Source organism: Myotis lucifugus, unplaced genomic scaffold (assembly GCF_000147115.1).
Source record: "Myotis lucifugus unplaced genomic scaffold, Myoluc2.0 scaffold_189, whole genome shotgun sequence".
Lineage (NCBI taxonomy): Eukaryota > Metazoa > Chordata > Mammalia > Chiroptera > Vespertilionidae > Myotis > Myotis lucifugus.
In genome coordinates, this window is record NW_005871237.1 from 2,129,772 (window position 1) to 2,145,471 (window position 15,700).

The 15,700-nt window shown below is 40.5% G+C and overlaps 1 protein-coding gene across 1 annotated transcript in view; it reads left to right on the top strand.

Moving 5' to 3' along the window:
* The first annotated feature begins 217 nt into the window (after positions 1-217).
* Positions 218-15,700, top strand: part of LOC106698497 — a 138,302-nt gene continuing 122,819 nt past the window's right edge. The window contains exons 1-3 of the mRNA XM_023760662.1: positions 218-327; positions 2,920-3,006; positions 13,914-13,964. Coding sequence (XP_023616430.1) covers positions 218-327; positions 2,920-3,006; positions 13,914-13,964 — 248 coding nt within the window. The remainder of the gene's footprint in view (positions 328-2,919; positions 3,007-13,913; positions 13,965-15,700) is intronic.

Sequence of the window (15,700 nt, forward strand, 5' to 3'; positions counted from 1 at the left end):
TCTTTTTTTAGCAACCGCTGGACATTCGGGTTTGATGGGGCAGGCGCGCACAGTTTAAACACAATCCTGCAGCACGCGGCGTTTCGCTTCCTTTGCCCGCTTCTCCAACCCGATCAAATACTTCCCGAAAGGTGCGGGCCGATTGGAGGCAGCTAAGGAGAAGCGGCTGCAACGTCAGTAACACCGCGAAGCCGTAACGCGCGAGCGGCAGAGCCAGATGAGCGCACGCGAGGAAAGCGCCCGAGCAGCCGTCCACTTCAGACCCAGAACAACTGCCGCCCCCCCGCCCAGAAGAGAAGACGCGGCCGACCCAAGAAGCAGCAGCAAGTCAGTACCCCGACGGAGTGGAAGCCCCAGCCCACCTTCGCCCCTCTGACGAGAGCCCCCGCGACGCGCGGCCACTCGAACCCGCGAGTCCAGTCGCCACGGCCGCCACGCGCTGCCCCCCGGCCGGAGGAGAGCTGCGGTCTCCCGTGCGCGGCAGAGCCGGGGACGCCCGCGCCCCTCCGGGCGAGGAGGCAGGGAGCCGGGCCGGGCGGCGGGAGGTGGGGTCGGAGGCAGCGTGTCCTCGGACTTTCGCTATTGTGCACCGCCCGGAGTGTCGCGGGAGCTCCTGGCGACTGGAAGCGGCCGGGGTCCGACCTTCCAGGGCTCGCAGACGCTTTCCTCACCGCCTTACAGTTGCCCCGGGAGAAGGAAGTGCGAGGGGCTAGGATGCTCTGGAGGGGCAGAGTTGGAGGGGCTGAAGTCCCGGGGGCCGTTCGTGGGCTCTTTCTCCCGCCATACCGGGCTGCTAGCGGGCCCGGGTTTTCGTCTCCCGGCAACCCCCCCTTTTGGGCCCTTCCCCAATGCTTTGGTGGGCCGGCGACTCTCGCCCTCCCCCACCAAGGACCCTGGGCCCGCCCTCCTTTCTCTGCTCCTTAAATCCGGGCGCCGCCGAGATGTCCCGGGGAAGGGGCTACCGGAGAGTCTGGGTCCGCAAGGGACGGGATTAGCTCGTTGGCCAAGGGCGCGAAGGAAAGTAATGTCCGAGAGGGTGCACCGTAGCTGGGGTCACTTCCTCGCCCGGCGCCGGGTCTCCCTTTTGCCCCTAGATCCCGCGCCTCAGAGCTTCAGACATTAAATGTGTTACTACAGGGCGATTGGCTGGGGGGTTGGGAGGGGAAGATCGAGGGGCGCCCGGGACCCCGCGGAGTGGAGGGTTTTGTCTGCGGATGCAACCAATTAAGCGTGCAGCCGGCGCTTGCAAGGCTGCGCGCAGCGCCCAGGGCGGGGGGGTTTTGTTCGCTGCAATTTCCCAGCCTTGGCGGGCAGGGCTGGAGCGGGACATGTCCATTGAGAACATTTAAACTTCGCTTCCGCGGGCTTTTAAAACTTCTTCATTCCGTAGCCTTAAAAAGCTTCCTTCATGGCAAGTAGGCTGGTTAGAAAATTATCCTAGACTCCCAAAGCCGCCCGAGAGAGAGCACAGTGGCGGTATCGAACAATGTTTGCTTGCCAGCGCGTTTTAGGAAAACGGAGAGGGTTGTACCTTTTTGAAATCATCAAAGGAAACAAGCCCATCTAGAGGCCCCCGAGTTTTCCCGCTCTGCCCAAGCGACACTTTATACCGCGTTCGGACCCTGTTTTACACCTCCCAGCTAGTCCCTGCCTGTCCCCCCCCTCACCCCCCACCCTTGTTTCCCACCCGCCACCCAGCTCTCTCTAGCTCTTCTAATTGCCTCCCGCCTCCAAAAAATAATGGAAAAGAAATTGCAGTGGGGTCTGGAGGTGATTGGAGGTTTTACCTTTGAGTTGAGGCTGAGTTCACAAAGAAAGGAAAATGTGTCTCCGATGTGTTTGCTCCGGATGTGCCCACTGGCGCTAGTGGTCCCACGGAAGCTTTGAGTAACCTTCCCCAGGTTCTCTCAGTAGGATGCGAATTTTCATTGGAGACTTTCATGAGTTTTAAGTTAATTAGTCTCATTTAATCACCGAATCTGAATGAAATGTAATTTGATGATTCACTGGATAAATATTTAGGAACTGGAATATTAATCATCACATTCTCTTAACCACTTGAGTATTTACCACTTGGCATAGAAGCCATTTAAAGTTTTGCTAAACCTATTGATAGTTTCAATTTCTCCTTCCCAGACACTTCCATTCCTCCTTATCCCCCCCACCTTTATTTTTCTCCAGTTCACCCCCATAGCAGTTTTCTCAAAAGAAAGTTTTGGGGAGTTTGTTCCTTTTTATCAAAGATATTTAAATTTAGACTAGAGACCATGCCTGAATCTCCAAAAGGAAGTGGAGAATTGAAGCAATTATCTAGATAATTCAAGCAAAACCTCCCACAACAGATTTAACATAATTATTTGGGAATTTTAAGGGGAATGGAGTTGTTTTGAGTTGAAGAACTTGGATAATTGCTCCAATATTTCACTCAATGTGTTGACTACAATGCAGATATATAGAGATGATTAAAAACCATCTTTCAGTAGGGAAGATTGCTGAAATATTTATGATGTTAGCTTCGTATTTCTGTTTGAAATGCTAGTGCAATGGCTAGTAGTATTTGTATAAAATGCTTATGGCTGAGTTGCCAAATGCATAACCATGCAACTTTTTCACCTCAATGTATGACTTTCTTTCTAGAACATGCAAACTTGTCATCCTTTGTTACCTTGGTAGGGTTGGAATAGAATCTAGTTTTCATATGTAAAATAACCATTTCCTCTTTGAGCCCTTGGATGAAAAGGAGCGTTATTGCCCCTTTCTGAAAACTCTGAGCCACCATTCCTATTGATGCTTGAACTGAATGTGTTCCAACAGTTCAGTGGAGCAGCACCTGCAGAAAATGTAACTACAGAGTCAGGGTCAGTTTCTTGCAGACATCCTTGCCACAACAACGTGTTCGTTTTTTCTCTCCACAATTAGGAGCCAACTGGTGAGCCCTCTCCTAAGAGACCCAGGGGAAGACCCAAAGGCAGCAAAAACAAGAGTCCCTCCAAAGCAGCTCAGAAGGTGAGATTTCTCAAGTCAAGTCTTCCCAACTTCCTCAACTCCCACAGGAACCTCCCTGTGATTTTCCCACCCTAGACCCACACTTAAGGGTTTGTCTTAACTGGTTAACCCAAGACTCATTTCCAACCCTTGATATGAATGAGATTTCTAAGCAAATGCTTAGCATACAAAGTTCATGAAGAGGCTTCAGTGTTGTTTGTAAACAGTCACCAAATAATAGGAAACCTAAACTGGGGTTGGGAGGGTGAGGAGGGGAAGTGGTGAGTGACACCTTTAAGATTTGGGCCAGTTGTGAAATAGTTAAATACAAATCAAAGCTATAGATTTTGTAATTTTCTTTAAAAATAATAAAGATTAATTTACTTTGTGCTTATTTACAAGACTACTGAAAAACCAAATTCCCCTATTACAGTTAAGTACTTTATCAAATAGATGATAATTAGAAGTAAATCCAATTATGAAATACTGGAAAAAAAATTATGACTTTTACAGCTTTAAATTTGATGATAAAGTATACTGTTTGCTTACAATTAGCTTGCAATATATTATAATCTCTCAAAAAGCCTTTCCATCAGGTGATATAGAAATGCACTCAATGGAACAATGAGAAGTTTTTTAAACAAATATTTGACTCACTGTATTATTTTGGGCAGGATAGAATCCAGTCAAGTATAATTTCCCGTGTTATTCTTTATAAACTTTAGATTGTAGTGTAAAATAACTTATGTTGCTTTTGTTTGAGCTAGAAAAGAGGAAATATCTCAGGGTCAATGCATATAGAGAGGGTAACTATACAATTTACATGTTTTAGCCTTATAAGTAAATCTGAAAAAAAAATTCTGTATTTTATCTGTAGGTTTGTATACTAGTTAAAAACAAAGGTTCAGAATTCAGGAGTACATTTGAGTATACCATGTACAGTATTTGTTAGAAAGGACTATGTGCTCATCTTTTGGGGATTAATGTTTTATGTGGTTTTCTCTGATTATGGGCACTTACCATATTATATGTGATGGTTTTCATGTAAACTGTCATAGCAACCAGTGATACATATAAAGTTATTTAGGGTATAGCTATGACTTTTTGTCTGTTTTATTTTAATAGTCTTAAACAGAGTTGAAGGAGCAGGTTTCTAATATATTTAAATCTAACAGCTTCTCAGAATGAAGATTGGTGACTCACATTTAATTAATAAACTTTAAAGTAGCTCTAAATTACCTTCTCATTTAAAAGTGACAATACATAATCTTGTATTCCTGACCTAAATACTTTCAGTTACATTTGATTTGACTTATTAAGTTAACTAAAAAAGGCTCATTTAACAGGTTTTTTAAAATGTAGCATAGTGTGGGATTTACCTAACTTAATTTCACTTTAATGAGATGGCAAAGGGAGATCTTGGTAGATAGCTAATATACATTTAGACTATGATGTACTTGCTCTAAAAGGTGGATCATTATAACATCTCCCAGAAAGAAATCTGTAAATCTCATCATAAATTATTTAAAATTTAATACAAAAGAAGGAAAAGGAATTATCTTTCAGATTTCATTGTATTACATGTTTTCCAATGCAAAGAGATGCTTCTATCACCTTTCATTTTGAACAGTTTACCACTGACTAACAAAATCTTCATTGACAAGGAGAGCTGAGATTTGTGCCTAATTTACCACCTAAAACCAAATAACAAAAAACTTGATCTCTTCCCAAGTAAGGTATGATTTCTTTTTAGTTACTTTTACAATAGGCATTTACAATGACCCTAATTAGGCCACTCATCTCTCTGTTAGTTCTGTATGCATACATATTACAACTTCTAAAACAAAAGTAAACTTTCTTTTCCCCAAAGAAATGCTTCCCTGAAATCTTTTATTCTTCCAGACAAAATTATTTCACACAACTGTTAAAGTCCCCCTTCTAATAAAAGTGAATAAATATATTTGCCAATAACACGACTGTTATATTTCTTCAGTTTATAAATTACGCTTCATTTGGAGAAGATAATACTTTGCAAAACAATGAATGACATTGATGAATTGTTCATGGCATGTGTAAACTTCAGGTATTTTCACTTTCAAATCAGTATTTATCAAGTTTGCTGCTACCCTATATAAACATAATTATCAAACATATATTGTATTCTAACAAAACATATGTTTAGAAGTATTTTGAAAAGGACTCTTTTTTAAGAAATAGTTATATTGTTAATAACATGTAAGATAAACATATCCTGCTAGACTGACCAGAGTGGATATGAGCAATCTTCTATGATTAATAAATTGGGTATTCTGAACACTGTGACTCATCAAAATGAAAACAGTATTACAAAAACTGGTAAGTATATAAGAGAATAGATTCTAAAACTAGAGGAGCTACAGTGAACATTAGAATCCGATGATGTGTGTTTAAACTTTCTTGCTGCTTGGAGTTTCTTTACTTACAAAGTTTATGTTTGGGCTCAGTAATTGGCCTTGGGGCATTTAAAAACAAAACTGTTCATTGGAAAATTAGCAGTGTGAAACTTGACAATGTATGCAGAGCGTGGCAAGACCAAGTGCTTGACTACTAAATTAGCTATCACTTTAATTTCAGGCCATAGTCAATATAAAATTGATCTGTGTAATATAAAACAAACATGTCTAAAAATGCAACTTGTTATGCTTGGAACTTTTGGGAGAGAAGATAATTCTTCTTACATTTGCTTTTATTTCATTATGACAAATTCCCATAGATGACCATTATGTAGCAAATCTAGTCCTTAGAATTCCAGTCTGAGTGCTCAAAAATTGTCCCTGAACCAGTTTCATATTGTTATCTTAATAAAAGAAACTGAGAGCTAATGTTTTCCTGAATACTTTATTCATGTGTGTGTATGTCTCTCTGTGTGTGTGTGTGTGTGTGTTGTGTGTGTGTCTTGACCCTTTTATTTATGTTTTAGCTTGAGATATACCTGTAACCAGTTGCCTCTTCATTTCCTTTTTGTTTTGTTTTGTTTTCCTCTCATGTTTGTGCTGGATGGAAATATTTTGTATTTTCACATTACCCATGTTTGGGGAAAAGAAAGATATCCTCTCCTAATGTTTGGTTTAGGGTTTTTGTTGTGGCTCTTTAATCATGAGAGAATACTAGAGGGGTTGTCATTAATTCTCTAGTGTTTAAGGCCACAAGTCAAATTCATCTCCAGGTCTCAAGCCAATTCTCATTTATGTACTTGTAGGGGGGAAAATTTTAGATTAAATTAAATTTTTTTATTGATTAAGGTATTACATATGTGTCCTTACCCCCTTTCCCCCACCACACCCCCACTCATACCCTCACCCCCCTGGTGTCTATGTCCATTGGTTAGGCTTATATGCATGCATACAAGTCCTTTGGTTGATCTCTCCCCCTTACCCTCACCCTCCCCTACCTTCCCTCTGAGGTTTGACAGTCTGATCGATGCTTCTCTGTCTCTGGATCTGTTTTTGTTCATCAGTTTATGTTGTTCATTATATTCCACAAATAAGTGAGATCATGTGATACTTACCTTTCTCTGACTGATTTCGCTTAGCATAATGCTCTCCAGGTCCATCCATGCTGTTGCAAATGGTAGGAGTTCCTTTTTACAGCAGTGTAGTATTTCATTGTGTAGATGTACCACAGTTTTTTAATCCACTCATCTGCTGATGGGCACTTAGGCTGTTTCCAAATCTTAGCTATGGTAAATTGTGCTGCTATGAACATATGGGTGCATATATCCTTTCTAATTGGTGTTTCTGTTTTCTTGGGATATAGTCCTAGAAGTGGGATCACTGGGTCAAATGGGAGTTCCATTTTTAGTTTTTTGAGGAAACTCCATACTGTTGTCCACAGTGGCTGCACCAGTCTGCATTTCCACCAGCAATGCACGAGGATTCCTTTTTCTCCGCATCCAGATTGAATTAAATTTTAATAGAAGGAAATTGGATACAAAAAAGATCTCATGTGTGAGGTAGCCCCCTTCATAATGTCATAGATTTTCTTGAGTTGCATTTTGACCAGACCTAGAGAGAAAAGTGTGGAATGAAAATATCTGGGTAAAGGATGTATGATTCAAATAATGTGTTCAGATTAAGATTTAATATATTTTCTATTTACCTGATGTTAATTGGGTACTATAAAGATAGATTTGTGCTCCTTCTAATCACATTCTCAGAAGTGTGCTTTAGTTTTGATAAATGCTTACTAATACCAATCATAGATATTTATATTAGGGTGAGAGACTGTGAGTTTTACTTGTCATTTTAGATAAATGTCAGAGCATAATGCTGAGTGAGGACAAGATTTTTCCCCCAATACAGTAGGCTCAATTAGAGAGAGTAACCAAAGGCATCATTATAGGTAAGTTGGAGAAAGATGGTTTGGGAAGTTATAGAATTCCAACCTATGGTTTCTATGTTATTAGTATGATTTAGTTTGATTCCTCTGTGTTTTAGTGGGGAGGTAATTCCCACTGGGATCCAGGACCCTAATATGCAAATGAATCTAGGCAGGTAGAATTACAAAAAGCCTAGTTATTGTCTCCATCGTCATGATATTTTAAGCTGACTTACCTAAACAATTGACTCATGTTTTTCACTTCACTTTTCCAGGGAGGACCAAGCCTTACTGCATCAGTAAATTTTCTCTGGCAATGCCTTTGAGTCATCATAGATTATTATCCAAATATGGGAGAGTCAAGTACATCTGAATTATTTCATGAAGTAATGTTATTTCAGGGGAGTCATAATCCTGATTCTCTGCAAGCTGTCATTCTTCTCAACTTTTTTCATCAATCGCTCCTCATTACTTTGACCTACAAACAACCGTGGCTTGTTTTGATCTCCCAAGTCCCAGCAGATCTTTTTGCTAAGGAGGCACTACATACCAGATTGGTATTCTATTGCATTTCAGTTCTGCCTTGAGAATAGATGGATGCTAGAGAGCATTTTATGTCAGTTAAGTCATTCAAACCTATCTTGTCTTGTTAGTTGACGTTCTGCAGTTTCCAGAGCTCACCTTGGGACCACATAACTTGGCACAGTGGTGGAACAACAAATTTCACTATTCTAGACTCTGAAGTGTTTAGTTAAAATTTTTGTTCTGCCAACCAGGAGGAGAAGGTGAATGAGAACTTGTATTTTAGGCTATGGTTTTATTCGATGTTGCTTGAATATACTGAACAGTTTTTGAATGACACCTCCTAATTGATTTATCGAGGAGCAGTGTAGTCATTTTCTTTTCTCCAGGATAAAGGAAGGGGCAGTTTGCTCAGAAGGTAACCCCTATGAACTCCTGCATCATTGATACTGATTTTTCTGTTTACAAAAGAGGCGGAGGGACAGTATAAAGGAAGAGAATCTTAAACTTCGGAGATAATTCCTCTGGTCATTTTGGCCTTGGTTTAATTTAGTGTTTGCATAGGTGAAGACAGGGGTGTGTAAATAATGATATGAGAGTTGACCGTGAGGGCTTCCTTGGTTAAAATGAGCACAAACTCCAGTGGAGGATAGAATGTACTAATAGTTCCTATTGGAAAATATGGAGTGATGACAAACTTGCAATATCTTTTTAAGACCAAAAATGGTTGCACTTAAATTTTGGAAACCCATAGAACTGGATTATCAAAAATGTAAAATGAGAGTTACTCAATGCTTAGTCTGACCGATCAGTCCAGGTGATTTTAATGCCGTTGCACGTTGATTTGCACTGTTTATATTTGTAAAGGAACCACTGAAAGAAACAAAATGTAACTTTCTAAACTTCAGATAGTTGGTTCCATATGCTCTTAGGTCTGCAGGTCTTAGTCTAAACTTTTCTACCTATCTTCTTTCTATCTATCTATCTATCTATCTATCATCTATACCTATATACAGGCATAGAGATACATGAAAACCAAACAAGGTGCTACTATGCCTAAATATTTTTCTAGCTCTTTTTTGTTGTTGTTCAGATGCACTGATTGATTAAAGAAGGGAGAGTTCAGCCCTAACCAGTTTGGCTCAGTGGATAGAGCATCAGCCTGCGGACTCAAGGGTCCCAGGTTCGATTCCAGTCAAGGGCATGTACCTTGGTTTCGGGCACATCCCCAGTGGGGAGTGTGCAGGAGACAGCTGATCGATGTTTCTCTCATCGATGTCTCTAACTCTATCCCTCTCCCTTCCTCTTTGTAAAAAAATCAATTAAAAAAAAGAAAAGAAAAAGAAGGGAGAGTTCTGGCTTTCATGCATTATCACAGTACATATAAAATGTGATAAGAGCATTTAGATTAGCAAAAAATTCATAGCTATCCAGAAGTCAGAACTGGATAATTCTCTTGGCTCCCAATTTCAGCTCCTGTCCACGTCTTTATAGGAAACTTGGAAATGTTATACTTTTAACTACTCACTTGTTTCTCACCCTAGAAGGCTTTGATTTTTTAAAATCCTCCCATGGCTATTTTACTTCATATGGGAACATCTCCCAAAGTAACAGACCCCTGATTGCCTTGAAATCAGATTGGGTCTCAGTTCCACTACGTACAAATGTGGGCAGATGGCTTAACCTCCCATTTGTGAAACAGGGAGGAAGAGGATGCTCAGAAAACCACTATGGAAACTTACAGAACTGGGAGGTACTTTTTTAAAGGGTAACAGTTTAAAATGTGGAGAGCAGAAGAAATTACATTCGCGTACCTTCTAAATGCTGTCACTGTTGTCAGGCACTTTACAACATATATTAGCTCCTTTCATCCTCTGATGTAGGCATTTGGTCTTCATTTCACAAATGAGAAACTGACACATCTAGTGTTCAACTCTAGCAAATGGTGGTGCCTGGGTTTGAATTCAAATCTCCTCCTAAAGCTTGTGATCTTTCCTGTATTACATGCAACTTGTCAAATATTTTGTAAGATGTTTGCCAGAAGACTGTTATCTTCGGTAACCTGAAATGCAGGTTGAAAGTTAGGTTTTGAGAAACCTTTGGATGGCAGCTCTTTACAAACTTATAAAGGGCTGCAGATGTGTGCCACAGAACGCTGTCCCCCAAATAAACCACAGGGCTATGCTTTTGGAGGTCGTAAGACACCCGGAAATTTTCTTAACTCGTTAAAGATGAAATGCTTTTTTAAAGTCTTACCCACAAGTCCTACCAAGCTGTAGCATTCTGATAGCAAGAGGGAAACAAGACACACACGTGACATAAACAGTAGTGTTTCTTTTGTTCCTTCCTTCCTTCTTCAATAAATACATAGTGAGCATGTCTTGTGCGGCAGGCAAAGCACTGGTTCAAATTCAAGAGTTATACTTGCTAGATGAATTTCCTTTCTTAATTATTTTTTAAGTGCAGAGTGCATTTAAAAGCTTGGAGTATCAGAACTCCTTAGAGAAAGAAATAATTATATTTCCCATTTAGCATTTCTCCCAGCTCTCATGAACTTGCTTCTGAGTATATTATAAAATTAAAGATTCAGGTCTGAATCTAAACTTTTTAAACAAACCAATATGAATGAGGACAAGCAGTAACACTTTTAACAAGATATGATATGATAGTTGCAAATGTTAGTATAACAATGCCAGTCATGGTCTGAAATTTCAGTTCTTACAAATGTAGAATTTCTGCTTCCCCTCCCAGATAAGCAGGAAACATTTAGAATGCGTTGTTGTCTCAATTATATGTGGGTTTGCAGTATAGAACCCAATTCCACTCTGGCAAAGGAAAACCAAATATACCCCTCCACGCTATACACATGTTGACATATTAAAAACAAAACAAGATCCCAGAATGTTTTGTTTGTCTTCTATAGAAAAATAATATCTTGGAGAGCATTAAACACAAGGGGGGTGGGGTGCAGTTAAAGCCTGTGTTTTGCACTGTGTAAAAACCCTGGATCTATGCTGGTTTACAAACTAAAATCCTAACTTGTTTTGCAGCCTCTGTGAGGTTTGATCAGAATGATTAAATAATGTGGGTTTTAAGGAACAATGAAAACCTCCCAGATCGAGGCCGCACAGCACAGCTAATGTGTTTCTTCTAGATGGAGTCTCAGAAGAGGGTTTCGGTTTACATGTAACTCTGGCCCGAAGACCATGCAGCAAGTTTGCTTTTTACAAGTCCAAGTGACAGTTGTGATATTTTTTGCCCTTTGGAAAATGGTGCGAATTTTGTTTTTGAATAGACTTTCTGTAGTTGAGATGCTCATTTTAAAATCCTCTGATTTGCAGGGCTTTCTCTCTCAGAGAGTTGCTTTCTCTGACTTTTGAAATGCAATGAAACCCTTTTAGAAAACAACCTTCTCTTCCACAGGGTTTAGTTAGATGCATCCGGACCACATCATGGCCCCTGAAACGTAACAACTGTGCAGAGAAAGCCTGGTGTGCTAGCCTTTAAGGCAGTGGTTCTCAACCTTCTGGCCCTTTAAATGCAGTTCCTCATGTTGTGACCCAACCATAAAATTATTTTCGTTGCTACTTCATAACTGTAATGTTGCTACTGTTATGAATCGTCATGTAAATATCTGATATGCAGGATGGTCTTAGGCGACCCCTGTGAAAGGGTCATTTGACCGCTAAAGGGGTCTCAACCCACAGGTTGAGAACCGCTGCTTTAAGGTCAATAGCCCCCTCCCCTCAACTCCACCTCTCATCGCCAAGCCCATTAGGAAGGATTTCTATCTTCCATGTCTGTGTAATTTACTACTGGGTAAGTTATGCTCCCAAATACCAAATCAGACGCTGCTTCTGTATTAGACAATTCTGTACTTGTGTAACTCACTATGTACTAGCCAAAGGGTTTCTTAAAAGCTTCATTCTAAAGGTGACAGGTGGGTGTAATGGAATATTTGCATTGACCGAACCTTCTGTGAGATTGGACTAACCTGAAGGAAAACTTTCCCTTTAAGAGTTCCATCTCCTTAGGAGGGAAGGAACATTTCTCGCGCACCTCATTTAGGGCGGGCACTTCACTCCTCACAGGAGGCATTATCTCCATTTCACATATGAAACCAAATGGGGGTTTTCAGGGACCTGCCCTAAGTCCTAAAGCTAAAATGTCAGAGCAGGGGTTTGAGTCCAAGCTTTCCAAAGAGGAGTCTGTGTTTCTGTTAAGATACTGCCCCCTCTCTCTGAGAGAACACCCAGAAAGAGGGTGTGGTTCACTGGGCACTCCAGGCTCTCACCTATCTCATTCCTGCCCTTATGACTGAAGTTAAGACAACACCACTAACCCCTGACAATAAGCGATTCCTCTGTGGAGCGACTGGGAAGTAGGAAACGGCGATTCAGAGCGCCCAGTCCCAGGGTTATAGACAAAGGCTCTGCCAGGTTTCCTTCTGTTCTGGGAAATTAGCTGAATCTGTGATGACTTTAGTTAATTAAAATATCTCCTTGTGGTAGCAAATGCCTGTGGGAAGGTTGCAGCCCTGCTGGGGAGTAGGAGCCCAGTCCTTAGAGCCCAACAGAACTGGGTTCAAATCCCAGATCTGCCATTTACCAGCTTTGTGTGTGTGCCCTTGAGTTGTTTACCTCCCCATCTAAAACCTAGTTGCTCATCTGCAAAATAAGAGAAAAAGTAATACCTACCTTGCAAGGCTCTTGTAAGGATAAATAACATGTGAATGACTTAGCCCTTTGCCTGGGGTATTTTAAATGCTAAATCAATGTGAACTAGCATTATAATTATACGGAGTTTGGGTTAATGCATGGGACCTGTTGGATACTAATGCCAGGCCAGGGAGTTACTTAGTGAGAAATCTTGTGGCTTATTCTGTATCTATCTATCTATCTATCTATCTATCTATCTATCTATCATCTATCATCTATCTATCATCTGTGTCAATCTATTTTTACCAGGCAAATTGAAACGAGAAAGAGGAGATTCTCATTTGACAGTGTAGACAGTAATAACAGGTACTTTTAGTATCATTGTGTTAAGTATCTACTGGCTGCTACCCCAGGTAACAAAAGTAAAATGCAAAACAAGTTATTCTAGCTCAAGTTACCTACATTTTTGTGTTCAGATAGCCTTGGGATGATTCTCATACACAGAAGTATGTACCAAGTGTTCTTTATCCTGTTTTTATAGAAGGTGTATGTGATTTGTGTGTATGTGTGATGTGTGTGTGTGTGTATGTGTGTGTGTGTGTTGGTGCATTTGGGGATTGGAATAGGGTGATAAACGCAGGGAAAATACTTGATAGAAAATTTAAAATTTTGACTCAAAGGGAAAAAATAACCACGATATCAGAAAATATTTATGGAGTAAAGCAATAAAACAAACTCTCAAAATAGAAAATATATTAATGCCATATCTGTGTTGAGTGGAGAGTTAATGTACATATTTATTATTATTTTAATATCCATAGTTTCCAAATACTGATACTTTCTTCCAGCTATTTTTCCCTCTGCTGTAAGTGAACTGATTGACAGGTGATTGTTTTTTGGCAAGGACTAGGAAATTAACTCTAGAAATAAGCAAATGTTTTTTTAAAATCAGAATCCTATGTCTTATTTATGTTTAGACTTGTTTTTGACTAGCAATGTAGAAGTGTCTTGTAAATTATAAAGCAATGCACTAGTATTAAATTTGGTGACTTTAGTGACACGGAAAGGAAATCGTCGCTTAAGAAACATTAATTTTCTAAAATACTTTACGTAATTGTGGATATGTGGGAGTCATTTTTTATTATGGCTAGAAATAAAAGAAAATCACTCCAGGGGAGTCTTTTGTGTTCAGGGTTGTATCTATTGACATCATATAATGAAAGAAGAATCAAAAAGGGAGAAGATGAACCTAAAAAAAAGGAAGAGATGGTTAAAACAGTTCTTAAAATCACCTCTGCAAGTCGGGCATGCACGCTTCACACGTGTGCCTTGGTGAGCCCTGGTGCATGGTGTCAGGTAGGAAACCATTTGACTTCCTTTTTCATTTTGCAGAAAGCAGAAGCCACTGGAGAAAAACGGCCACGAGGCCGACCTAGGAAATGGGTGAGTAATAAGAAACAATTTCTACTTTTGTCTTCTAATGAAAAGTCTCTGTTTATTTAAATGAAAGTTACTTTTACTTTTTCAGTGTCATGCATGTCTAACTTCAGGTGCCATGAATCTTTGAAAGGGTTAAGGCGAGCGAAAGATTATCACCACTCCTTACCATTAGGCTCCAGGAGCTGACTCAGAACACTTTTTTTCCCCCCCTGGGAGTGACTCCTTTTTCTATCTCTTATCAACATGAAAAGAGTCTCCCCTCTTCCTTCAAGTCGGGTAACAATGAGATGACTTGTTCAGTGGGTTGCGTAACTAAGGTTAAAGGGTATTATGAAACTTCAGAAGTTGATTACAAATGGTGATAAAGTTCAGATGAAATGTGCTTGAGATAACTTTTTAACGTTTTCTTTCTCTTTTGTTTCCTTTGTGGCTTTGCTCTCGACACATCTCATTTTCTAGGTGGTTTGTGCGTGTTTTTTCCATATTGGCTTTGTTAGAAAGCCAAGTTTTAATTTCCAGTTTTTCTTGCTTCCCTTAGTCATTCTTACATCCCGATGTTATCCACAGTGGCTTCCATGCCTGTGCGCTTGACCCTATAGGCACACACATCTATTTGAGGCCAGACACTCAGTGATCACGAAAGAGCTTCGCTCATTTTACCACTTGAACCTCCCCCCCTTTGCTGCTACGCTGCCATGTTCCTCTGGTCTGTCTTTCCCACGGACGGAAGAGAAAAGTCTTAAAAATGAATAAAACCGTTTCTCAAGAAAGAGAAAGGCATCCCCTGTACACGGTATTGTCACTGATGGGGTCTTCGCCTTTCCTTTACTCTGTTCCTTGGTTTGTGCTTCACAGCGTTTCTCTGCTGCTGTGCTGGATTCTATTTTCCTGTTAGTTTGCCATTTCTTCCTCTAAAGTTCTGCGTCACGTTCTATTTATACCTGGGTATTGCTTTTCATTTAACTTATTCATCTTGTATTTTTTTTTCCCCTCTGCTCAACATGTGTTGGGATTAGATTTCTTAGAACAAGGAAATGGGGTTGATCTTTAGATTAAACACATCTCAGTGTTACAGCGTAACCTTAAAGTAAGAGCATTTCATTCAAACTCCTGGTCAATAAATGAATTCTCTCCAAACCCACCCACCAGGTGGTGATCATCTAGACTGTGTTCGATGACCTTGAATGTTAGGGAACTCACCACCTCTTAAGGCTGCCTTTTCTTTCCTGGGAAGCTCAGAACATTAGAGAATTCTTCCATCTGACTCCCTCTAGCTCAGTGGTTCTCAACCTTCCTAATGCCGCGACCCTTTAATACGGTTCCTCATGTTGTGGTGACCCCCAATTTCATTGTTACAAATTGAACATAATTAAAGCATAGTGATTAATCACAAAAACAATATGTAATTATATATGTGTTTTCCAATGGTCTTAGGCGACGCCCCTGTGAAAGGGTCGTTCGATCCCCAAAGGGGTCGCGACCCACAGTTTGAGAACCGCGACCCACAGGTTGAGAACCGCTGCCTAGCTTCTGCTAATTGTCCCTAGGCCTCTCTTCTGGGAATACACAGAGTAATTGTTTTCATTTTCACTCATGATAACCCTTCCAATATTTGAAGACAATGTACATACACCTTTTTTCTCTTTTCTGGTTTGAATATCTCCAGTCCTTTCATTTACCCTCCCCCCCACCCATAAATGAACATTCTTGTTACTCTCTTCTAAGTATGTTTGATTTTT